Source organism: Eutrigla gurnardus (genome assembly GCF_963514095.1).
Source record: "Eutrigla gurnardus genome assembly, chromosome: 14".
NCBI classification, from domain to species: domain Eukaryota; kingdom Metazoa; phylum Chordata; class Actinopteri; order Perciformes; family Triglidae; genus Eutrigla; species Eutrigla gurnardus.
In genome coordinates this window covers 22,127,374-22,153,408 of record NC_139937.1, presented here as the reverse complement: position 1 = coordinate 22,153,408, position 26,035 = coordinate 22,127,374, and the positions used below count along the sequence as shown (strand labels likewise).

Genomic DNA, 26,035 nt, shown 5'->3' with positions numbered 1-26,035 from the left:
GAGGCGTTATCGTAGCTCCTGAGGTGATGTCCTCATGCTCTCCTTGGTTATTTCCAGAGAACCTTCAAATCCAGCTTCTCCCACTCGGAGGTCCTGATCCACCTCTCAGAAAACAGACCTCCTCTTCTTCTTCTTACAGCAGCAAGTTGCTCAATTCCTGTCTCTGCACAGAATCCAGCCGCCACCTCAGAGGCCTCACGCGTTCCCACCAGCCGTCCGTTTTGAATTATTATCTTTGGAGCTTTTTTTTTTTTTGGTTAATAGACTTCAGCTGATCAGATGTGTTTCACTGTCGCAGTCAAATAAAAGTGAATGGTGCGGTAGATCTTCATGGAGCGTGTTTGTCGTCGTGCTAACACCTTGGAAAAGCTGGCGGCAGAGATTCTCCGTCCTGGTGGTTGAGCTGATTACAGCCGCCTGTGTTGCATTACTTTCACTGATTACTTTCCTCTTTTGGGTTGGAAGAGTTGGCTCCGAGCTCCACAGTAGGAATTCAAAACAGAGGCTGTGATATTCCTGTGTGAGCGTGAGTGGGTGAGCTGGACGGAGCCGTGGTGGAGATACTCCTCGGAGGCTCATCCATCCTCGGCTTCTCCTCCCCGGACTCCCGCTGAACTCCTTCACACGCCCGTCTTCTCTTTGCACCTTGTAAATACAACCAGGCTCTGTTTTTGTGTGTGTTTGTCCTCCCCCCCCCTCCCTTCCCTTGGACGCCGGCCCGCCGCTCTGGCTTCCATGTTTTTTTTTTTTTCTCCTGCTGACCGGCCAATGAGAACGCCAGCGTGGCCACCCAGCGAACAGTGTGGCTGCTGATGAGGTGAAGACTTCTCTTATTGAGGGCCGAATGTCGCTGCCAAGGGGCCCGAAGTCTTTTCAATGAGGCGTATTGGCCTCGCCGTCGTCGTCGACTTCACATGTGACCCTCCGGCAGACCTGCGGCCGGCGAGGACAAACACCAGATGTGACGAGGAAAACCTCTAAACAACTCTATCATTCTGAGCTGGCGGACGATCACACCGCGCTGTGTTTTGCTACACTTTCACCGTGTAGCAACGGCCTTTTCACATGTGTTTTATCTGGCTGCAGAGTCCCTGTGTGTGTGTGTGTGTGTGTGTGTGTGTGTGTGTGTGTGTGTGTGTGTGTGTGTGTGTGTGTGTGTGTGTGTGTGTGTGTGTGTGTGTGTGTGTGTGTGTGTGTGTGTGTGTGATGGTGATATTTCCCATGGCTGTGCTGCATAGCAGGCACTGCAGCGACTCTCTGGTGGGACATTAACCTGCTCAGCGTATCCTTCCTGAGTCTGCTCAAACAACCCGAACACAGAGGGCGAATATCTGCTCGTAATGATCTGACAGGAAGTCCTCTTTGTGTGTGTGTGTGTGTGTGTGGGTCTGTGTGTGTGTGTGTGTGTGTGTGTGTGTTTAGCTACACGTGTTCCTGTGTGTGTGCAGGTGTTCTTGCCTCGGACTGTGCATGTTTCAAAGTGTTTGTGTGTGATGTGCGTTTCATGTGTGTCGGTACCGACTGACACACCACTGACTGTATATAAGAAGTGGCCGTTGTCATGGTGACGTCACCCGTTGGTTTGTGGACGACAGTTTTGAAGGAAGTGACCATATCTGGAGTGTGGAGGAGCGACGGGTGGATCTGATGGAAACAGACAGCACCCTTACTGGATCTGGATCCATCTGGATTCTGGTGTGAAGCTGCTAACAAAGTTAGCTTCATGATTCAAGATCAACTTTACAGCTAAGTGTTAAAGTCATCTTAGAAGCTAACTAGCATTGGTAGCATGGTAGCGACCTGTCAATCAGCAGGTAAGACCCGCTTAAGAGATTGAGACCATAAACTCATGTTTACAATGTTTACTGAGATAATACATCAAGAGAGAAGTAGGACCATTTTCTCATAGACTTCTATACAACCAGAGAGGAGTCGCCCCCTGGTGGCCAGCAGAGAGAACGACAGTTTAAGGATCTTCGGCTTTGAATGCAGGTTGATGCCTGCTATACTTGTATGCATCCATTTACCCATCCCTTTTTTTAACAAAATATATATATTTTAATGAGTACTTTTCTCTTTTCATAGGAAGAATTCAATCTTTTTTTGTTTTTAAATAAAATACTGGGATTTGTGGGAATAAAAATGCCTTCAACAGCTGCTAATCAGCCAGTGAAATATTAACAAAAGAAAATATACAAATATAACTACACACTTGTGTGTACTACTTAGTACTTCATTGTTTACAGTGCTGCTCGTATCTTTGGCTCAAACAGCACAGCAGATATGTGAAATATGCTTTATTTTCACCAATTTAATCAAACTCCTCCCACTCCGGCTCGGCGGCCAGGTGAAAACAAAAAGTTATTTTCCGACGGAGTTCAGTCCAGGACTGGTGGCCTGTAGGCCGCCATATGGGGAGAGAGAGAGAGTTCTGGAAACATCCCATTACAGGTCATATATCACACGTCTGACAGCAGCCATTCTGTCTTGTTTTCATTTCAATCACGAGTGCAGCTGCAGCTGGAGAGCGGCGAGGCTCTGCCATGTTAACCCCCTGAAGGCTGCAGGATGGAAGCCGCCGGGGGCACCAGAGTGCACCCTGGGGTGCATCTGCTTGATGCTTTATGTCCATCTACAGCACACGAGATGACCGCGGAGGAGAGCCGCCTCGTTCCGAAGGTCGATGCCGATGCGTTTACGTCGGAGCTGCAGATGTCCCGTCGTTTTAACGTTTGTAGATTTGACTGTGTTTCCAGTTCTGAGAGGGTAAATTCTCTCTTCAGGCAGGAGATGAAGAACGGTGTTGACATCATGTTGGACATTCAGACCGTGTTAAAAAGAAAATGGTATAAGGATGCATGTCCTTAGATGAAGCAGGTATTGAAGTGTTTAGACTTGTGTCTTCTATATAGTCCTCTACATGGTCCTCTACATAGTCCTCTACATGGTCCACTACATAGTCCTCTATATAGTCCTCTACATAGTCCTCTACATGGTCCTCTATATATTCCTCTACATGGTCCTCTATATAGTCTTCTACATGGTCCTCTATATACTCCTCTACATGGTCCTCTACATAGTCTTCTACATGGTCCTCTATAAACTCCTCTACATGGTCCTCTATATAGTCTTCTACATGGTCCTCTATATAGTCCTCTACATGGTCATCTACATAGTCCTCTACATGGTCCTCTACATGGTCCTCTATATAGTCCTCTACATGGTCATCTACATAGTCCTCTACATGGTCCTCTACATGGTCCTCTATATAGTCCTCTACATGGTCCTCTCCTCGATATATTCTTCTACATGGTCCTCTATAAAGTCCTCTACATGGTCCTCTATATAGTCCTCTACATGGTCCTCTATATACTCCTCATGGTCCTCTACATAGTCCTCTACATGGTCCTCTGTATAGTCCTCTACATAGAACTCCTTGGATATTGAGTCCTGAATGAGTGATTTGGATCCAAATAGCCGATCGTGTAAATGTCTGAATCTCGTTTCATAATCTTGTGATTGATCTCGTATTTGGCTGATTTTGAATGATTGTTGGATCAGTGGAAAGATGAACAAAGACAGTTCTGTTGAGTTTCATTTAGTTTCTGTCGAGCTTGACTGAAGTGTGATTCCATAATCGGCGAGGTTAAACGACTCTTTCTGTCAATGGAGGCTGGTGCTTTGGGGAGAGCATAGCCACTGAACTCTGGTGATCTGATCACATGTCCACCCGGCGGTTGTGTTTCCGGATGAATACGCTGACTACTGGAGAGTCATTCGTTCTGGGAATGGACGCTGATTGTAACCTTTCCCATCGGAGACAAAAGCCAGATGTTCGTGGGTGTTTCTGGGTTATTTTGTCCAGTGGTAAAGGGGCTTTATAGGCTTGTAATGCCCGTTGCAAAAACTGGAAACAAAACTTTGCTATTGTGAGATCGAGGGCCGGGCAATATGGCTCAGAAATAAAACTACAGTTTTCTCAGGCTCAGAGATGATTCACTTCTGCGTAATGCAGCGAGATTAAAACACGATTGAAACATCAGATTTCAGGTCTTTTTGTACAAGACTATAATAAAAGACCTGCAATCTCTGTTATTGTTACACATATTCAAGGAAACACAGTAATCTAATTAATCTGCTGTTTGTGTTCCTTTATCAGACGGCAAACTCCGGTTCTGAAAAGTGAAGCCAAATCTGAAGTGCCTTAAACTGTCATTCTCTCTGCTGGCCACCAGGGGGGCGACTCCTCTCTGGTTGTATAGAAGTCTATGAGAAAATGGTCCTACTTCTCTCTGCTGGCCATCAGGGGGCGACTCCTCTCTGGTTGTATAGAAGTCTATGAGAAAATGGTCCTACTTCTCTCTGCTGGCCACCAGGGGGCGACTCCTCTCTGGTTGTATAGAAGTCTATGAGAAAATGGTCCTACTTCTCTCTGCTGGCCACCAGGGGGCGACTCCTCTCTGGTTGTATAGAAGTCTATGAGAAAATGGTCCTACTTCTCTCTTGATGTATTATCTCAGTAAACATTGTAAACATGAGTTTATGTCTCAATCTCTAGTTTCAAGTCTTCTTCAATCCAGCATGATGTTCATTTAGTACATTTTGGTCCATTTAGAGTAAAATAAATCAAACTTCAACAACAACTAGAAGTAGCGAGATTATAAAAATTAAAAAAAACAATGTGAAAATTCGCCGTAAATTAGAACTAGAGACAAACGGGTTCTACCACCGTCAGCGAGCTGAGGTTTCCTCGGATGCAGTGACACAGAATGGATCCTTTTTTTTTTCTTTTTTTTTGAAAGGAAAAAGTGATGCTGGAGAAAAACCCTGCAGCAGTTAGAGCTCCAAGTATGTGGTGAGGAAATCTGATCCTGAATACATTACATTTGGATTCATAATGGCAGGCAGTGATGGGTGAGGGTAAGCAGCATATTTACTTTGGTCATTACATCTGACAGCGCATAACACATATTTACAGCCCAGTTTATTCACTCTTCTTTTTTTCTCCTTTTTTTTGTCATGTTGTGTTTTTTTTCTCATTTCTTTGGGAAAGCGGTCCTCAGAAATGTTTATGACAATCAGAAATTGGTTGTAAACTGTGTGCGTGCAGCTCATCCACTCACGTCACGGTTTACAGCTCTGCTGCGACTTCGTATCGCCGGCTTTAGTGCGTTTGGCCGGCTCATCTTTCAAGATGTAGAAATGTCACTCGGAGGGATTAATCCGATACCTCCAGCCCTCCGTCGAGCCTCGCCGGTAGCAGGAGGGATGAAAAATAAGAAAGTTTGACAGTTCGAGTTCCCCTCAAGGCCTGAACAGTTATTGTTTTAAGATAAATGTGATGCCTGCGATGCACCACAGAGGCATCGGTTGTCAAATCCTTATCAATACCGGACGTTTCTGAACCTCCTGATATCATCCAATGAAATCCTGCAGAAGTAGCGTCCTGGTTATACAAACCTAACTTTCATGTAGGAGACCAAAGTTTGCATCACTTCACAAAACCTGCAGTTTACATTTGCTGTAACCGAGTGTTGATCAAAGGCAACACGACATGGACCAAATTAAACTTTTATGCTTGAACACTTTATTAAATTAACATCAATATCAAGAATATTCTGTTCGGCATTCGTTCAGTCATTTCTGTTGTGTAAAAAAAATAAATAAATAAATAAAAAGCAACCTCTCTTTAAAACTCTTTTAATCAGACGACAACCTCCGGGTCTGAGAAGTGAAGCCAACGCCTTTCATTCTCTCTGCTCCCCACCAGGGGGCGACTCATCTCTGGTTGTATAGAAGTCTATGAGAAAATAGTCCTACTTCTTTCTTGATTTATTATCTCAGTAAACATTGCAAACATGAGGTTTTTTTTACTGTAATTTCTGTTTTATTTATTTTTTGTTTTTTTGTATAGATTCGGTGCTTTTTCCAAAATAGAGAAAAACATTTACATTAACTTCGCTGGTTTCTCCTCGTCTCCGTTTACTGTGAACCGAGAACAAGTTCTCTGTTTTTTTGGTTCGTTTGTCTCATTTAGTCCCCGTCAGATACCGTTCTTAGCACTTATCTCTGTTGTATACCAGCAATTGGGCGTGCTTGAACACCTCCTAAATGCCGTAAATGTAAATGTTCCATTCGGTCTGAATGAACACAAATGCTAACGTGAAAGCGTTATTCCGATCAGATTACGATATCAAAATACTAGTCCGCCCCGTTATGCTCTCTTTGCCCTCCAACACTTAGAGAAACGCTGCCTAAAGGCCACCATTTATTGCCTTAACTCCTTGACCTTAAATCACAACCGTAGTTTCCGTGTGCAGATGTTGTGAGAACATTAAGTCGATGTTCTCGTTATGAATCTTGAAGCTAAATGAAAGTTCTTGAGAACGTCTGAGAAAGAGACGTCGTCCCCTGAGTGAGGGAGGCCTCGTGTCCTCGTCTGTTAGCGCCGCTAACAAAGAGCCTCCAGAACAGAGTGAGTGTGAGAGGAGTTGCTGAGATCTCTACTTTGGTTGCCACGCTGCTTATTTGTAGACGATCAAACCCGCTTCCTTCCACCATGTAATCTGTCCCACATGGATTTTTCTCTACCGAGTCCATTAAGAAGCAGCTGAATGAGGAGAGATGAGAGGCGAGGAGGGAAAGGTGCCCTCGCCTCGACATGCGGCTTTCATACAAACTTCTTCTCCTGTCGCGTGATTTGCGAGGTTCCTCCGAGCATCTCGATCCCAATCCGTCTCCGAGACGGACGCAAACGCAGCTTCAGGTATTCACGATCTAACATCTGGTTTTTACCTCAGGGATTACAGACTTTCAGCCGTCGTGTTTAAATTGCATTGAGTGGATTTATCAGCAGCAGCAGCTTTATCTACTGAGTGGAAGCTCAATGTTTTAGGCCCTATTTCCTTCTGAGAAACTACACTACCCACAACCCCTAGCAAATCTGTTGTTTCCAGGGAATAACATTTTTGTCTGGTTTGTAAACATATGAAGGTCTAAAATAGATGTTATTGAATGCTCTTTTAAAGAATAATTAACATTTTCACATCATATGTAAATGATTATCTCTTATTTCCTTTACTTGATGATCTCTGAAAGTATTTAGGCTGGAAAGTTTGAAAGTACAAATAGAGTAGTAAAATATGTTTAATCCATGTTAAGATCATGAATTATCTTCACTAGAAACACTTTTGATAAACTGATTTGTTTCGTCTCTCGATGGAGGTTTCAGGTAGAGAAGGAGAGAGAGAGGTCTGTGTTGTACTCTCTCTCTCTCCCTCTCGCCCTGAGTCTCAGAGGAAAACAGCTGCCATGTCCAGGAGGAAACGCTGCTTTTTTTCCCATCAGGCTGTTCTGCCTGTGATGGACAGCGGTCGGGTTTTGGCTTGAGCTGCGATGTAGGATGCAGTTTATGGGCCAGAACGCAGTGAGGGGTGGAGGCGAACCCCCCCCCCCCCCTTCAGAACAGCGAGGTCCCCCATGACGGTGACCCCCATGACCCCGTCGTGAGAGCACCAGGGGAGAAGACCCGGTCCTTAACCTCTGAGCCCCACTTTCCACTTCGTCCCGGCTCCGACTGTTTTCTTTCAATTACAGTTTCTCCTTCGGTGTTTCTCTTCACGTTGACGGATCGTAAACGAGACCCGTCACACTTTCTCTCTCTTGTTTTCTCTTCGGGGCGTGATAATCCCTCCAATAAGTGCGTTCTAGTCTTTAATTATTATTATTATTATTGAAAGCTGCTGACATGGAGCACAATGACACCATCTGCTGAATGTAAGAGAGCTTTTTGAAATTCTAGTGAAAAAGTTCTTCTTTTAAAGAAGCTCCTAAAAGCAGAATGAGATCAGGTCTTCGATCTAATAATAATTAATAGGAATTTACAAAGAAAACCAACATAATTAAAGATTAAATTGTTAAAAAAGAAAGGAAAGAAGTTTGGTTTCATAGGTTAATGTACAAATATCTAGAGATCAATGAGTTGAGTCAGAAGTAATCTGTTTAGATTGTTGATTAATTGTCAAATGTTCTCTGGCTGGACGATAAACTGAAAATATTTTGAGTAAAATTAAATTAAACACGTCAACTTGGGTTACTCAAACAATTTGTCAGTTAATTGGCAGATTAATTGGCCCCCTTTTTGTAACTCAACACGTCCACCTTTAAAGTGGGCCGTCAGCTCGTTAACACGTCGCCTCGTTAGCAGACGTTCTCGGTCCTCGGATCCTCTCGGCTTCATCAGCTCGCCTTCATCTCACAATGACGCCGTCCTCTCCCTTCCCTCTGTGTGTGTTGTGCAGGCCTTTGTCTCCCTCTCCCTGCTGTACTGGGCTCTGCAGAGCTTCAACCAGCTGCTGAGCATCAAGAAGAAGGCCGACTGAAAAGCAACACCACTGAATCCGTATCCACAAGAAGTCCGAATTATCGACGTGTTATTCATATTTAATCATCTGAAACGTGCGCTACCTCTGCTGTATGTAACACTGACGTACTGCTGCTGCTTTTTTAATTGAAAGCTGTTGTTTCAGCTTCTGCTTGACTCACTTTTGACTTTTAATGATGTAACATTAACGTGTCATCACGTCAATCAGCCGTGAGGCGAGGTTAACTGGTGCTCTCCATCAAATCTACTTCTCTGTATACGTCGTGCTGCTTCTGTCCTACACTGATCCAACCGAGCTGCTGCTGATTAAAGTACTAATATATAAATATTAATATTAACATGTTTGTATTATACAGGAACCACCTTGTTAAAAGTTTTATTCTGCCCTCACTATGCAACATATACCCTCCTATATAAGACAAATACTGGTGCTTTTCTAACAACACTTTAAACCTGCACTTGTTCACTGTCTGTCATCATTTCTGTGTTGCAATTAAAACGGTTGTAACGTTGGCGACCGTCTCCGGTTCTTCCTGCGTGAACGAGCGGCCTCGCTGCAGGTCTGAGCAGCGCGGCGTCGGAAACCTTCCTCCGAGGTTCAGCCTCCAGCTCTTGAGTGGGAGTGACGAGCGCTCCGCAGCAGATGGTGCTGTTAGCAGCCGCCAGAAGTCTTGTGACTCCACATCCTGTTAACAAGCTGCAGCTTCATCCGTGCATCTGAGATCTCCATTCAGCAGGGTGGGATTTTATTTTTAAATATGCAAATGAGGCATTCTGTTATCAAATGTGTCCTAATTTACTAGATTTCCAGAACAGAAATCTGATAAAGACATGTTTACAAGTCATGCTAACTTTTAGTAAATTTAGGAGAAATATCGATGCTGAGGGACAAAATTCTACAATAAAAGCCTCAAATTTTGCCCTTTAACATCATATATCAAAGTTATGATTATATTTTTATTATTTATTAAAAACCAAACGGCTGCAAGGACATCAAGGAGTCTGAAAATTAACATTAAAATGTTCATTTGTGTGATATTTAACACATTATATGCAAATATAAAAATTCATATAATTTATATATATATTTTTTAATATTAAGTACAGTATAGAGGATTTGTCTGTCAAAGCAACATGATCACATTTTAAATAAAAAAACATCTCGATAAAGCACACCTTAAATATGTGGCTCAAAATGATACCTAAATACATAATTAACAAATGTGTCGTGATATACAGTAAATGTAATATGAGAAGACAAATATGGAAAAAGTGCTAATTATGTGTTTTATCTGATTGTTGCTGAATAACGGAACATTCTCTCTGAAGCCGCCTACGTTCCCCTGCATTATTAAAAAAATGTTCATATCAGTGTGAAATTATGTAGCGATCGTTATGAAAAACATCACATTATGCAGATTATGTAAATGACTGGGTTTTGTGAAAGAGGTTATGAATATTCATGGCGGGGGGGGGGGCGACGTGAACAGGTCTGCAGATGGCATCACAGCTACATATGAGCACCAGGATCACGGAGACGTGATCACCTGACAGATGCAGGTAACATCTGTGAGGATCAACACACGGCGAGCTCCTCTTCATGTTCGTCTGCAGCTGGAAGGAAACATCCACGTTTATTTAACTATTTAAGGTCTTTGTTAAGGATGTATTCTTTTCTACCGTATCTCACTCTTACACTCTATCACACTTTTATTCCTAGATCACGACGCAGATGATGTCACAGCATCGTTACATCATCACTGTGGTTGCTCACAGAGAACAAACAAAATGTCTGCAATATATATACATACATATACATACAAAAAACACATTAGCCTTATATAAAACAAGGAGAGATGCATGTAGTCCCGGGAAGGTTGGTGGAACATTAAATTTAATAACGATTCAATATAAAGAGAGTATTAAAAAACCTATATCATAACACATCAAACATCATCAATCCCAACCCCACCTACATTTGTACATAATTTGGTGCACAATATGACCGGGGATGTGATCTGAAAGGGTTAAAAAGGCCTTTTTTCATTTCCTCTTGCCTTTAAAATCAGAAGTCTTCAGTCGTCACTGATTTCCAGCAGCTGTTCAAACCAAACCGCAATCATGACATCAGGGATGATGAGGATCCACAGGATTTTAGCTGTTTAGTTTTTTTAAATGTAGTTTAAAACAAGTGTAACCCCAGAAAATAGACTTTAAAGAGAGTTTTCACAGACTGAGAACAGAAAATCCTTAAACAAGACGTGAGGATCGTGACTGAAACGACGTTAAAGGTGAGTTTGTCATTATTTTGCATTCAGCTGACATCATCAGTCAGATGCTTCCAGCTCCTCTGCCTGATGCTCTTCCTGGTTTCAGGACCATGATACCACCTCAGTGGGATTCACCCCTTTAAGGGCATAAACAGTAAGTTGTTCGGGGAAACATTAAGCCTTCGAATGGCAAATTAATTCAGCAAAACAGAATTAAACCACAATGAACTGATAAATAAAACATCCAACTTAATTGCAGGTGACATTTTATGTGCATACTTGTGGTTACTGGGATCCCAGATAGCGGTCTGGGTTAGGGGTTAGTCCCATTCCTGGGGGGGTCTGATACCGATGCACGATCCCAACGTACATCTCTGTTATTATGACGTTCGGAGATCGGCTGATCTGTTAGCCGGTTGATGTCTAATAGAAACAAAGTCCACATAGCAGGAGGGTTTGAATAAAAAGTCCAACAAACACAGGACTTTCACCCAGCAGACCGCCGGTCATGTCTCGGCGCGTTCATAAAGGATACGCAGCTGAATTGATGCCAAGTTGAGGCACCAGAGCATTTCATAGTGTCTCCTGATAGTATGCAACTAGTCTAGCAATGACAACAGCTTGCAGGTGCAGGTGCCTTGCTCACGGGCAGATTTATATTCAGACAATGTTGGTATAGAGTCACAAATAGACTTTCATCACATGCAAAACATCATTAACACGTGTTAATTACTCTTATTGTTACTTCACATATAGTTTCACAGGTATCTGAAGTTTTTGCTTCCCTTGGGTCTTAGTTTACATCTTAGTGATCACATGTTTATTAACGAGTTCACATATCAGCAGATCAACACGTTGACATTCCCACCTGGTCACATGACACTTTTTAACCCAAACATGGATCCTTTTATGGGCTTGGATAGCAGATCAACAGCAGATGCTACATGGAAGTGACATCATCATGCATGCCATAGAGGTCACAACAGATCATTTTATACAGTGATGTTTCTTTATTATTATTATTATTTTGCTACAAATCCTTAAATCATCAGACATGAATATGATTGGCCGTGACAAACCAGCTGCTAGGCAGATATCATGCAAATGAGTTACTTGGTGACTCATCACTTTATGAAAGAGGAGCAGATTTCAGGAGAGGATCGTTGGCAGAGATGGGAAGTAACAGTACAAATACTACATTACTGTACTTACGTAGGATTCTCAGGTATCTGTACTTTACCTGAGGATTTATTTTTCTGACAACTTCGTACTTTCTACTTCTCACATGTTCAAAACAGGCTTGTTTCTTTAGTTTTAATGCATTTGAAGGGAATTATCGATTATAATTTTAGTAGACGAAAGCCAGTATGTCCTTCATAGGAATACTTTTTACTTTCAGAGCCTGCACTTTTACACTTTAACTTCAGTAAAGAAGTTGAATCAGTACTTTTACAAGTCATTTTGAACACAAGTATCTTTACTTCTACTTGAGAATATTGTTTATTGTTTATTGTTTATTAAGGATCCCCATTAGCTGGTACCTTAGTACCCAGCTAGTCTTCCTGCATTACATTACACACTAAAAAGGCATAAGAACCAGTGGTATGCCTGTTTACATGTACTCACATACACGTGTTGACTGACCGGATATGCCCTTGATTTTATTTTAAAGTTATTATCTCCAGTCCATTTTGTCAAATATGTGATTAAATACTCGTTGCTGCCGTGCTCGCGCAGCGTTCTCTGCTTTTAAATGATCCGGCGGGTTATCGGAGCGATCCAGCTGACGTATTGATCCAAGTGTAGGAAGATACGGCCTTCACCTTTACATGAAATCCACTAATAGGCGGTGAGGGAATCCAGCCCGGGGTCTCTGTTAATGGAACTGTGGGGGGAAGTGTCGCTCAAGAAAGACGATCGATGAGGCAGTCGATGGGAATTAGATCCGGCTGTAATGTAAAAGGGGGCAAAAACCCAAACAGCAGGGATTTCATCCAGGCAGCTTTTTAACAAGAATTTAATCTTCAATCACTGAGAGGATAAGGATGGTGTCATTCTCTCCATTACAATATTTTCAGACATCTCTGTCTTATTTATTTTTGTCTGAATAATTCCCTTAAAAAGCTGAGGCCTGAACTACGAAGCCAGGATTTCTGCTCCCCACCAGATATAAACGGTGACGTTGGCGTGCCAGGTCGATACCATCACAGCTCCGGCATCGGCGTGAGAATGTGTTCACTGGGTCGAGGAGAGATCACTTGAGCAGCGGTCAGGAGAAACCTGCACACGGCCGAATGCACCAGGCGACTCCGCCGATCCCACCTGTTAGAGATGCTGACGGCTGCCACGGTAACGGGAGCGATGACATGATTGTGCTTCCCCTCCTGGTATTTTGTGCATCGACGACGTTTATGACATTTTACAGTGTTTGCATTAACTCTAATTTATAAAAAAAAAATATTATTTTCTACTTTTATACTGTTCCCCTTTCAATTTTCATCATAGATCCATAAACTCGAGAAGTAGCAGCATTTTCTCATAGACTTCTATACAATCAGAGAGGAGTCGCCCCCTGGTGATCAGCAGAGAGAATGACAGTTTAAGGCACTTTGGCTTCACCTCTGGCCACATTTCCATTCAAAGATTGCCCTTAAAACATTTAAAATGCACAAATATGGTTAAGACAACTCTCATAAATGGTTAAAACTCGTAAAAATGTAAACATAACCTCATCGATTCAAAGGTTAAATAGCGTAGTTTGTTTGAGACGTATGAGGGGCGGGGCTTAGTTGTCTCCGGTGGAGGGGGCGGGGTTTCGGTGGAAGCGATTATTACCTGCGAGTGGAACATGGATATTTTACTGGAGCAACAACGTCTGAAACTAAGTGGTGAGGAACAGTTAGCTGGTGGTTTGGACTATTAGAATCTACAGGAGGTTCAAATGAGTTAATATATTTAATATAATGCGTCTATAAACTGACTACGTGTCAAAAAGCGTATTGCTAATGGAGCTAGCCTAGCATAATTGCCGTTAGCTGTCGCTGTTAGCTTTTTCATATGAAGTACCCGGGTAATACGACGTCACGTCATGTCGTCATCACGCAGCGTGTGGATTTGTTGCTACGCTGATTTATTGGATATAGCAACCGGACGTTTTGTGACTGAGATGGAGGATTTGGGAAGCTCCGTTGGACCGCTACGGAGTTTATCCGCTGGTCTCCCGCTGTCGACGGCTGCTCATTCCTCTTCTGCCGGACTCGTGAGTACCGACGCGATATTACGTGCTTTATCTGTCATTGCTTATGTAAAGAAGTGAAGCGGCCATTGTCGTTTTTTAAGGTTCAACTCAACCCAAATTACCGATTCAGGCTGCACCAAGTGTTGGTTGGTTTAGGCTGTGTGAGTTTTGTCCAGGAGGAAACTTACTGTTTAAGTTTAAGTGTCTTAAACTGTTGGCCACCAGGGGGCGACTCCTCTCTGGTTGTATAGCAGTCTATGAGAAAATGGTCCTACTCCTCTTGATGTATTATCTCAGTAAACATTGTAAACATGAGTTTATGGTCTCAATCTCTAGTTTCAAGTCTTCTTCAATCCAGCATGATGTTCATTTAGTACATTATGGTCCATTTAGAGTCAACCAGACCAGGAAGCAGGGGATGCTTTAGGGGGCGGGGATTACCTGCTGATTGACAGGTCGCTACCAATGCTAGTTAGCTACTAAGATGACTTCAACACTTAGCTGTAAAGTTGACCTTAAATTATGAAGCTAACTTTGTTAGCAGCCTAACACCAGAATCCAGATGGATCTAGATCCAGTAAGGGTACCACTCTTACTTGTGTTCAATCCAGATCCACCCGTCGCTCCTCCGCAGTCCAAATATGGATATGGTCACTTCCTTTCACTGGTTGTCCAGTGCCCAACTCAAGGCTTCAAAAGCGTAGTCCACAAACCAACCGCTCATTCCACTGGAGCATAAAAAAAGTGATTTTAAATGTAATGTCATTTAAGTAGACGATGAAGAAGCTTACTTTTTTTTTTAAATGTTTCACGAAGTAGCAAAGGCATTCACTGTGTTTCTAGAATTTATTGACACACACAACATGTTGGTGAGACTCCAGAAGTGGCCTTGAACACGAGCATATGGTGGGATAAAGAAAACAGCAGATGCAGGAGCTGAAACTGCATCAATAGAAGTCCAAAGAAAAGCACATCAATCCTACTTATTATTTTATTTATCACAGTGAGTTAACGAAACAAGAAAACAAAAAAGACATATTTACAAAAGAAGTATATATATATATATATAAACACAATAAATGAAAGGGATAAAAAAATATGGCTTCTTTTCTTTTCACACCCACACTGCGTTATTGACAGGTGAACTCTGTAAAGTGCAGTGCAGCAAATACATAAGACAATATTTAGCATTATCAATTTAACTTACACTTATTTTTTTTTTCATTAAAGCTCTCTATAATCTCTACAAGTATGTTCTTATATCTTAGCAGTAACACTTGGTTTTATTTGTCTGTTTCGGCTCCCACTCTGATGGTAGCAGATGGGAAGAGCGAACAAATGTGATTTGCTCCCTTAGAGCCACAGAATGTTCCAGTGACTCATGATGCCATGATGGTATAGTTCAATGCTCTGCACCAACAGTCTGCAGGGGGACAGAGGGGAGTCCCACTACACACAACACACATACACACACGTGCATGGATGCACAAATGTGGGCGCATGCATGCAGTAATGCCTCTGTGATAGTATTTCCATATTCTTTCATCTATGGAGTGTGTCTCCCCTCTAGGCTCAACGGTGGATGTTGGACACACGTTACTGACATATGTCATTTTGAAAATCTGGGCTATTCTCACAGCATGTTGCATTGAATTTATTATTAAAGCCACAATGTTTGGAAAATATCTATATATAAAGAGTGACCACCAGGGGCCGCCAAAGTCGAGATTTCTCAAATCTACCTACATCGCTTCAGTAAAACTTACTAATTGATTTGCACAACTGAATGCATAAAAGCATACTAACCAGTTTTTGGTTTAGTTACCATGACAACGGAAACAAAGCTGTGAATCAGAATCAACAAGCAAATTGTTCAATCAGTGAACCCACATGTAGTGGGTTTAATCTTCAGCCTCTCACATGCAAATAATAATGATTTCAAATGATGTATCAAACTCGCCTCCTCTCATTATGCATGGAGGCGAACAGCTTTGCAACAACGTCAGGCTGTTTCAATGAAAGGCAAAATAATGCAAAGGAAAAAAACGTAATGCTACATTTTATAACATGTTGTTATTAAAAGAAAGATAAAAGGTTCTCAGGGGAAATATGATATATAAATCATCTCAGCTGGTTGGAGGGGCGTGTCTTGAGATATAACCATCTAAATGGACCAAAGTGATGTTTGTGCGGATGTTTACATGCTGCAGCTGATCAGCTACGGTGCTAATTAATCTTCATACTGATGTAACAGTGCAGTTTTCACTGGTGTGTTTGTTTGGTGAAAATATGGGGGCGTCATGAAACCAAAACATATCAAATTTCTCCTTATTGCATCCTATTTTCTCTCTTGTAGGAGAACGCAGCACTCGTGACAGGGCTGATATTTCTGCTGTGGAAAAAGTGCAATAAGTTCAGTCGGACTAAATATTTAAAAAGCACACTTAACTTGAAGCAACATAATCACATCGTAATGTTCCAAAGTGTGTTTTCCAGCCTCCCGGTAGCCACCCAGGACATATTAGGTGTCCTCCTAAATGTATTTTTAAAAGCAAACAGTTATGTCTATGACTGTAGAGTCGTGTACACATGCATTTTTCTTCATGACCCCATTTTTCACATTTCACATTTTTAATGAAAAACATACTGAGACATTTCCTTAAAAATGGAAGATGCCTGCAGGCTAATAACGAAGTGTCGGTACTGTAATGTCACTATTTCTTCACTCGGGATGCTCTGGTGCTTCAGCCTGGGGGTGTACAGTGAGTCAGGGGGGGCCCAGCTGTCTGTTATCCAGCCAGCTTCAGCGTGGCCTCGGCCCCCCTCGGGAAGGAAGACCCAGGGTCAGGGTTTATGCACAGGACAGGACCTTACATAATGGTCCCATTATGATACATGGTGCTAGACTCCACACTCAGGCTGCTATTTATAGCACGGAGGGCCAGAAGTGGGGTAGAATTGATATATGTGCTTGGGGGGGTACGGCTAATTTACATAGCAGTATATTTTCCTCTACAACCCATCTGCTCAGTGTTCAAGCTGCAGCATGTCGTGAATGAGAAGTGCTGCAATCTTCAGTGTATAAGTATCAGCTCTGGCTAATCCCGAGGGAGTCAACACCGTACGACCTAATAATCTCTCACATATTTATGGCAATAACATAATGATCATACTGATTCACCATATTATTAAGCATGAGTAGCAATTAAAGGACCATATCTATGTTACTACATGTCAACGTCCGTCTGCAACATGGGCCACCTAGTCAGTCACCTAAGTTGTTATTTAACCAGTATCATCTTCTTTACATTGAATTGTAGAACAGAAGAGGATTTTTTACCATCTAGATATAAAAATTGTATCAATAAGTCTGGAGAAAAAAGGAAGGGAGCCACAAGTACCACTCCACTTTCCCAATAGCCTGTGATCCGACGCCTGCAGCTCCCATTTCTTATTAATTATTCATTTATTCACCCAAATCTTTCCCAGACACCTGTGGGATGTGTAAAGTGGGACATAAGTCCGGTTCCATGCTTTGTTTGGGTTTGTTTTTTCTCACTCAGAATTGCGATCACGTTTTTCTCCTTTAACGCTTGACCAGAAACGACTTATTGTAATCCATAGTGTCAATACGATGATTAACCCCTGCTGTCTAGTGAAGGGGATGAATGGAGAGTGCTACATATTGGATCCATTTTTAGTAAATCGTTTTTTTTTGTTGTTGTTGTTCAATCCCAACCTCCTACAGTTAAGAGCATGCCTCAGGCCTGTGTGATCGGAAAAAACAATCTACTGTAACATTAATTTACGATTACTTTTTATATGCCTTGACCATAAATCTGCCTCGACTGCTGCTCGACATTTAATCGCATTTGAGCTCAACATGAAGAACAGTTACAGGAAGGCTTCCAGTAACGTTTGTCTAGAAAAGCACCAATCCCTTCCTTTGCCGTGTTTACTATATATTATATGTAGGGGTGGGACGATACGGGTAACTCACGATTCGATAATGTGACGATATTTGGCCCACGATAACGATAATATCACGATACACGATATCTGCGATATTCGATATATTGCAAGAAATTTCATCAACGATATATCACGATATGTGACTGAAAAAGAAAAAATATGCATAAAAAATAAATTCCAAAACTTCGTACAATGTACAAATGAATAAACACTGTCCAGCTGGACACATTAAAGTGCATGAACATTAATAACATGTCTTATGTAAACCAGGACAGTGCTTTCTGATACTGAAAAGTCAGTAGCAACTTGTTTTATGTAAACTTGTGCCCGTTTTAGTTTAACAATAGCTAAACAAGATAAGAATAACATCAGAATTAAATGAAATATTGGGCACATTTCCGTATGCAACCAATTATGTGCAGAGTTATGTTCACCCATCCAGTACCTGGGAAGTCGGGCCTCAAACCGCTTGGAGCTCACAGCAACACCAGGCAGCACACGGCGTCGCGGATCCACACATGCAGCACACGCGCCGCCCGGAATCCTGCCCGTAAATAGGCAATCGAGCCCGGCCGAAAAGTGGTTCCTCATGCCCTCAATGCTTTGTGAAAAGCGCTTGAAGCTCACAACAGCACCGGCCAGCACACGGCCACGCTTATGCGGCGTTCACACCGGACGCGATGGACGCGAATACAATCGCGTGAGACGCGCGCCGCTTGATCATTTTAGAGTATTCGCTTCATTCGCGTCATTCGCGCATGACGCTCATTTTTGAACCGGTGCTGCTCTAGCGGGGGAAACGAGGGCAGCGCCGGCGGGGAGCCGGCGGGTCACGTCGGCGGACCCTCCTCCGCCTCGGGGTACCCGATGCCAGAGTCCGTGAGTCCGTGAGCCTCTAAACTCTAGCGCGCCGCTCGGAATCCTGCCCGTAAATAGGCAATCAGACCAGGCAGCGGGCGGCCCCCGCGGATCCGCTCCTGAGAACCGTAAACTCTGAGACGCACCGACGGGAGTCTAAAAAAACCCGTAGACCCAAAATATCGATATTTGCCGTCAGTGTATCGATTTATTTATTGCGACAGAGAGCACAACAATATATTGCAATATCGATTTTTTTTCCCACCCCTAATTATATGTTATATATCGGTGAAGGAAGTGACCATATTTGGACTGTGGAGGAGCGACGGGTGGATCCGATGAACACAAGCAGTAGAGCGGGACCCCGAGCAGCAACCTTACTGGATCTGTATCCATGTGGATTCTGGTGTGAAGCTGCCAACAAAGTTAGCTTCATAATTCAAGGTCAACTTTACAGCTAAGTGTCTAACGTCATCTTAGTAGCTAACTAGCATAGCGTGGTGGTGACCTGCCAATCAGCAGGTAGCCCCGCCCCTAAAGCATCCCCTGCTTTCTGGTCTGGTGGACTCTAAATGGACCATAATGTACTAAATGAACATCATGCTGGATTGAAGAAGACTTGAAACTAGAGATTGAGACCATAAACTCATGTTTACAATGTTTACTGCGCTAATACATCAAGAAGTAGGACCTTTTTCTTATAGACTTCTATACAATTAGACTTCTTTTTGCAACCAGAAGAGTCTCCCCCTAATGGCCAGCAGAGAGAATGCAAGTTTAAAGCATTTCAGCATGGGTTTACTGAGGTAATCAAGTGAGAAGTGACTCAAGTCACTTACATGTCCACCGCTACAACTTAATTCCAAAGAGCTAGTCCGAAGGGATCCTCTCGACCCAGAGCGGTGTCTGGCAGGCGAGGTAGTTACCCACACAGTCACATGTGTGAAGGACGTGTCAATACTTTTAACTGCCAGCCTGACACAAATATAAACGCCCACATGACCTACACAGACAGCCTGCAGGCAGCACTCAAACACAACCGCGCTGGTCAGCTGCCACCCACCCACGCAACGCCCATATCTGGGTCATTGTTCAGCCATCGTTCATGGAGCTCAATCCATGCTGAGGCTTGTGGGTCAGAAATAATGGTGGTTCCTGTAGGCGGAATTGGCTACATGAAAGATGTGAACAACGTAAAGGTTATCTAAAGGTGGGCCGATAAAGGAATTGGAGGTATGAGGTTTGTTCCAGGAAGCAGCGAGCTCATAAGCTAAGGCCTTTTTATCCGTGCAGCCTTGTCTGAGAGGAAGAGCAGCAGGACGGTTATTGAGTAACCTTTTATGTCTGCAGCACAAGAGATGTCCTGTGAGCACAATGCTCTACAAAGCTAGACCTTTATACTGTACAGCGATCTGCTAGCGTAGCCTCCAATGTCTGGCTCATGAGATAACACTCACTGTGGAGTGGAGAATATTACGCATTTTATATACTTCTCCAGAAAATGAAAACGACCATGTAGAAGTCGGCCTGTACGAATATTGTTGTTTCTAAAAATTCTACAAATGTGAGCCTGGTTCAAACAGTTTATGTAATGTTACATAACAATGCAAAGTCAATGTTTACTTCGGGGTTTCACACAGGACACGAACAGTGGTCTCCTCCGTGAAAGTCGTGTGTATGTCATACCACGTAACTTTCCATAAAGGTCATACTATATACTATTGGTCCATCAAATGTCTTACTTTCTATACGTACCATATGACTTTTATTGAATAATATGCACAGTAGGGATGTCCCGATCCAGCTTTTTGCACTTCCGATCCGATACCGATATTGTAGCTTTAAGTATCGGCCGATACCGATACCGGCCGATCCAAGCATGTATTAAAGATTAAAAATGCCGGTTGATGGAAATGATCCAAAATTAGGGTCTGGAAAAATATGGCTGGAAAATTATGAGCATCACATTAATAGCTACAGATACTGTAAAACACTACAACGACATGAGTGCATATCAAGTAAAATATACGTTATAGGTTTACTGAACAGCCTAATAGTTCATAGAAATTCAGGTAGAAATAGGTTAACTCAGAGTTCCACAGCTTATCAAAAACAATCCTCCCCCCACAGGGGGTCCCTTGCTTTGCATTCACACTGCTCCAGCCCAAACGGGCTTTAGCCCGTACACACGTCATTACGTCCTTATACTACACACAATATGGCTTGATGCTGTTTTGAAGGAGTGCATATATTTATCGACAACACTCGACCTGCATCAGCGCATGTGCGCACGAGCGGATCTGTGCGAGCAGGCAGCGCGGAAGCCGGTCCGGTTCCGGTACCGGTCCGGTTCCGCTCACAATGCGAGTCTGAAGAGTGCAACAGCTTATCAAAATACAATGTAAACTTTCCGTGTTTTAGTAGAAAGCAACATCGTGGTGGTTTAACGAGGCGGAACGGCATCAGAACAACATCAAGCGCGTAAAGTACATGAAGAAGAACGTAGCGAGAGCGCGCGGCGAGGATTGTTGTGGCTGCGCGTCTTGCGGAGCAAGTCTACTGTGCTGCGCGGAGGCGCTCCTAATGAAAATGTTTATTGATTTATGAATGAATTGATAGGTGGCTTATGTTTGGCATATTTATTATATGGCCTGTACAATGGTAGGGGAAACACTGGACATGCACACAAGTCCGTCTTGTTGTTGTTTAGTGGATGCTGGACAGGTCGCGAGGTGTGCGCTAGGTGTGCTGGAAAACGCGGACCGGACTTTGGGGAAAAACGAAAAAAAAACTGGAATGGATTACCTACATCGGTGCGCTGGAAAACACGGACCGGAGTTTTGAAAAAAAAAACTGGATCGGGAGTCCGGATCGGGATTTTCCCGTGCAGGCCGATCCGATATCGATATGCATTTTTTGCTAATATCGGCGGCCGATCCGATCCAAATATCGGATCGGGACATCCCTAATGCACAGTAACCACATACATTACTTGTACGTCTTCTCTTGATCGGTGTCTGTTCACATGTTTTAAAGATTAGAGGCGGAATAATAGTCGATGATGTCAATACAGTTGTTATCCTTTTATTCTTTCTTCATCGTAGCCGTGGGTTTGTAGATATAAAGGATATGTGTGCTCTGACGTTGGGTCTTTGTTTGTGTTGCTGTTTGAAGGGGCTCATCTCACTCCGGCTCATTCACTTCTCAGCAGAGAGCAGTAGATTGAAATCATCATCGTTTTGCAGCATCACTAACAACTGTAATTGTTTTCTTCATAAGCCGTGAGTCTTGCACTTTGGGACTGTTGGCGCTCGAATATAGTGCAGGTGCCAAGTGAATGATTGTGAATTTTTCTTTATTCATATATTGCAAAGATCTTGAAAAAAAAAACAAGATAAAAAGAAGAACCCTCCTCCACCAGCTCCTGTCTTCCATCATCTTCATCCTCTTCCTCTCTCCTTGTCCCCATTCTCATCTGTATTCCTCACTCCAACCCCCCCCCTCCTCTATTTTCATCTTTCTCATTTTCCCGCCTTCTCTCAGCGTATATCCCACAGGTTGCTGCACTTACCGCCTGTCACGTTGAATGCTAATGCAGCTGGGTAATGCGTGCCACAGTGACCGGAGTCGAGCTGGCTTGAAAGGAAGGGGGAGGTTAGGGCGACGGAGAGAAAACAGGAGAGCGTCGGACCTCCAGGGTTTTGTCTCTCCTTTTCTTTTTCTTTTTTTTTTAACGGGAGGGAGGGGGAGAAGAGGACCTGAGCGTTTAAGGGGAGGGATGGAGGCGTGTGACGTGAGCGAGCGGGAGTATGGAAACTGATGATTGCAGGCAGAGCAGTGTTGGATAATTATTCTCTCTCTCCTCTCTCTCTCTCACCCACCACTCCACATCCCCAGCGATGCTGCTCTGATCAGACGCCGCAAAAACAAACACCGTCCACATACTCATGCACTGACATGCAGCGGAGAGAGCTGCCGCCGCCGCCGCCGCTGCTTCATCTCCTCGCTGTCACACACAGATACTCCACCTAATTATAAACCCCCACTTTCTGCCTCGCAGAAGCCCCCGGAGTAGTAAACGGCAGGCAGGGATGTGACAGAGCAGCATCATCTGGAAACATCTGCCCGGAGGACTCCTCCCTCATCCCGAAGCCCAGCTCTGCAGCAGGTGAGCTCCGTGTTGATACCACGTCTCATTCACGGTGCCGTGTGATGTGTCGCAGTGGCCGCTGCCTAACGTATCCGCGTGTCACGGCGTCGGTGGTGTCTCCCGGCTTAGCGGGGTGTGTAGCTGCACGAATACCCTCACTGCATCACGGGGAGGACGACGATGCATGTGGGAATGGGTTTTGACGGATTGAAGGGAAGCCAGCCGAGTGTTATGTGAGGATGCACTGCAGTAAGGAGGAGAGAGAGAGTGCAGCACACATCAGTACTATATCGGAGATGCTATCACTGTGATGGGATGAATAACAAGATCCCTCCCCCCCCCGTTTTTTTTCTCCTTTCTGTGTGAAACATTAAATAAGACCTCGCAGAGCGTTTTCTAGTTTGAGCTCCAGCAGCAGATCAAAGTTTTTTGCGAGGGAGGCTGATTCCCACGCAACCCAGCGTGTTCACACGGAAACACTGCTGGCTGCACGTTGTGTCGACTCCCTTTTTTTCATCACCTACTCTATATAATAATTATAAGGACGCTCCCTTAATAATGCATAGAGCTTTTGTTCATGGAAATGCCCTTTCATGAAGGGGTTCTTCAGTTTAGAAGCTTGTACCACAAAGGAAGTTTCTGCGCTTGTGTTGTGCACACACACACACACACACACACACCTCACACCTGCATACACACACATACACACACACACACCTGCATGCACACACACACACACACACACCTGCATGTACACAGGCGCACACAAACACACGAGTGCGAGTGCATTTACACACCCTCCACATGGATGAACCTGGCACTTGTTGATTCACGGTTTCATTGATTGGGGAAGATGCTTCACTGACGAAGTAACGCACACACACACACACAGGTGCACACACACACGCACACACACACAGATGCCCGAGCGACATCTTGCACAAACATGCAATTACGTGCACGCTCGCTCTGCACAAGAGGGAAAGCCAGGTCATGTAAATCTCAAGAGCCGTGATGTTGTCCTAATCATTACAGGGACTTCATTTTGTCAAAGGACAAATACCATCGAGGCGTGTTATTTACCGGGTCGCCCATGAAGCTATGAAACCTGACATGAATTTAAATGGTTGTTGTTTTTTGCACGCCTTGGTGATTCACTTGATGTATGATGGATCTGTATTCTGATGAAGTGCATCATTCTGTCTCCCTGAGGGAGAGGAGGTTGTGTGGTTCAGGTTCAGTCTGTTTGGAAACACCTGAAGGCTGCTCGATGTCTTCCCGTCTCTGTTCTTCATGTATAATATAGCTATAATTTTATCATCTTGATTGTCGATACTCATATTTTATTATGTTGGCTGGTCCGTGCACAAATCTATTGCGTAGCAGTCCGTCCTTGCCGAAGGATCCATCTGTTGCTCTTCATGAGGTGTCTTTTCATTGGTAATGTTTTGTTGGGGAGATTATAAAACCCCTTTAGGCAATTTTGTGTTTTGTGATATCAGGCTGTATAAATAAAATTGACTGAACCTGACTATTCACTTTGCCTCGATGGTTTAATGCTGTTTTTATTATAAATGCTCTTCAACAGGAACGTCGACTGCTTTACCTCCAGTGTAACATTGAATATAGGATTCCATTCAAAATTATAAGTGCCAGCATACAAAGAGGCTATTTAGCTTGAACTTGACGGTGTTGTCATCATAGCAACCAGGCAGGTTGACGCAAGGTCACTTGAAAAGCAGCACCGCCGCAGCTTTCAGTGCTTTCACTTCCCTTTAACCTGTTGAAACAGTTTAGCTGTAGATTCATGGGTTGTTTTTTTTCTCCAGAAGTTAAACCAATACCTCCAATATTCTTTTTTTTTTTTCGGATCCCTCACAAATATCCATTATGTGTGAATAATCTCGATATTTGAAGTTAAAATAAAATGATGTATGATATTTCCAGATGTTGCATCAATGTTTAAAATGTGACATGTTGCTTAATCGTGCTAAATTGGTGCTAAATTCAGAGCATATCAATGATAGAGGGATTGCCTCCACACAGCTCTCAATGTGGCGACGGCTGAGCCGGCCGCTAGCAGCTAACGTTGCTCACGGCACGAACAGTGCAAACGATGGCAACAGTGCTGATAGAGCTGACGGTGTTTACCTGAGTGCGGTGCAGCATGGTGGCAATTAGCGCAAACACACTTACGCCCACAAAAATGTAGGCACAGCCGGACAAAGTAGGGAGAAGCTCAGATAACAACACACACAGAGGGAGGGCGACTTTATTCTGCTATATCTTTATAAGCAAGTTGTTTGCTGCTCATTTGATGAACTGAATTTTGAAATTGGAGCCTTTTTAGTAGTCTGATAACGGAGCTGGTGATCTGATGTTGTTGTTGTTGTTGTTGTTTTCCAGCGTGTGACGCCCCGCCGTGTGTTGCTGCCCGGGGAATGCTCGGCGGACGGAGAGACGAGGTCTGAACACAATGAGCAACCAGGACAAATGGGTCACGCTGACCCCGGCTGAGTTCGCCCTGCTACAAGAATACACCCAGTGTGAGTGGGAGAGATCTTCTCTGTTTGTGTCCGACTGTGATAATGACGGTCTGTATTTTTCTAGCTGTGTCTCTCACTGTGGGTGTGACCCTGTTATTCAAGAACATCGTCATTTTCCAGCTGACATGACACCCGCAGGTGTTCGTGGTGCTCAGCAACAAGTCCACATCTGCTGCAAACATCATGTAACTTTGTTATATGTGTGTTCTATGTTATATCTTCAACCTGTATCTCTCAGAGCAGAGCAGCAAAAATGGGTGACAGCGTGCTTTCCCAAATGGAGTGATACATTTAGCTGTAATTTGAGTGCGATGAATATGCTAATATAATACTATGCTAATATTCAACGCACACTTGCATTTCGAGACGCAACAAGTCGTCCCGAATCTGAGTTGGAGCTCTGAGCAAACCTTCCAAGAGAAGAGGTTTAGGGTATGATTGACTGCTTTCATTGCTGCTTGCTGTCTTCATGTTAGTCGTTGGCAGGAATTAGCTGCTTCTGCTGGATTCGCATTTTTATCTTAGTGCCATTTTCTGATTTTCTGTGTTTTGTGCCAATACAAGCAATTCCCATAACTTTGCTACAGTTGGAGCAAGTAGACAGCACTGATCTCCCTT

The 26,035-nt window shown here is 43.5% G+C and overlaps 2 protein-coding genes across 2 annotated transcripts in view; both read left to right on the top strand.

Moving 5' to 3' along the window:
- agmo (alkylglycerol monooxygenase) overlaps positions 1-9,161 on the top strand; it is a 47,745-nt gene extending 38,584 nt beyond the window's left edge. Inside the window, 1 exon segment of the mRNA XM_084027160.1 lies at positions 8,301-9,161. Within this exon segment, the coding sequence (XP_083883286.1) occupies positions 8,301-8,381 (81 nt within the window). The 3' untranslated portion in view covers positions 8,382-9,161.
- Positions 9,162-22,594: 13,433 nt separating this feature from the next.
- dgkb (diacylglycerol kinase, beta) overlaps positions 22,595-26,035 on the top strand; it is a 53,904-nt gene continuing 50,463 nt past the window's right edge. The window contains exons 1-2 of the mRNA XM_084027494.1: positions 22,595-22,889; positions 25,278-25,417. Of these exons, the coding sequence (XP_083883620.1) occupies positions 25,348-25,417 (70 nt within the window). The 5' untranslated portion in view covers positions 22,595-22,889; positions 25,278-25,347. The remainder of the gene's footprint in view (positions 22,890-25,277; positions 25,418-26,035) is intronic.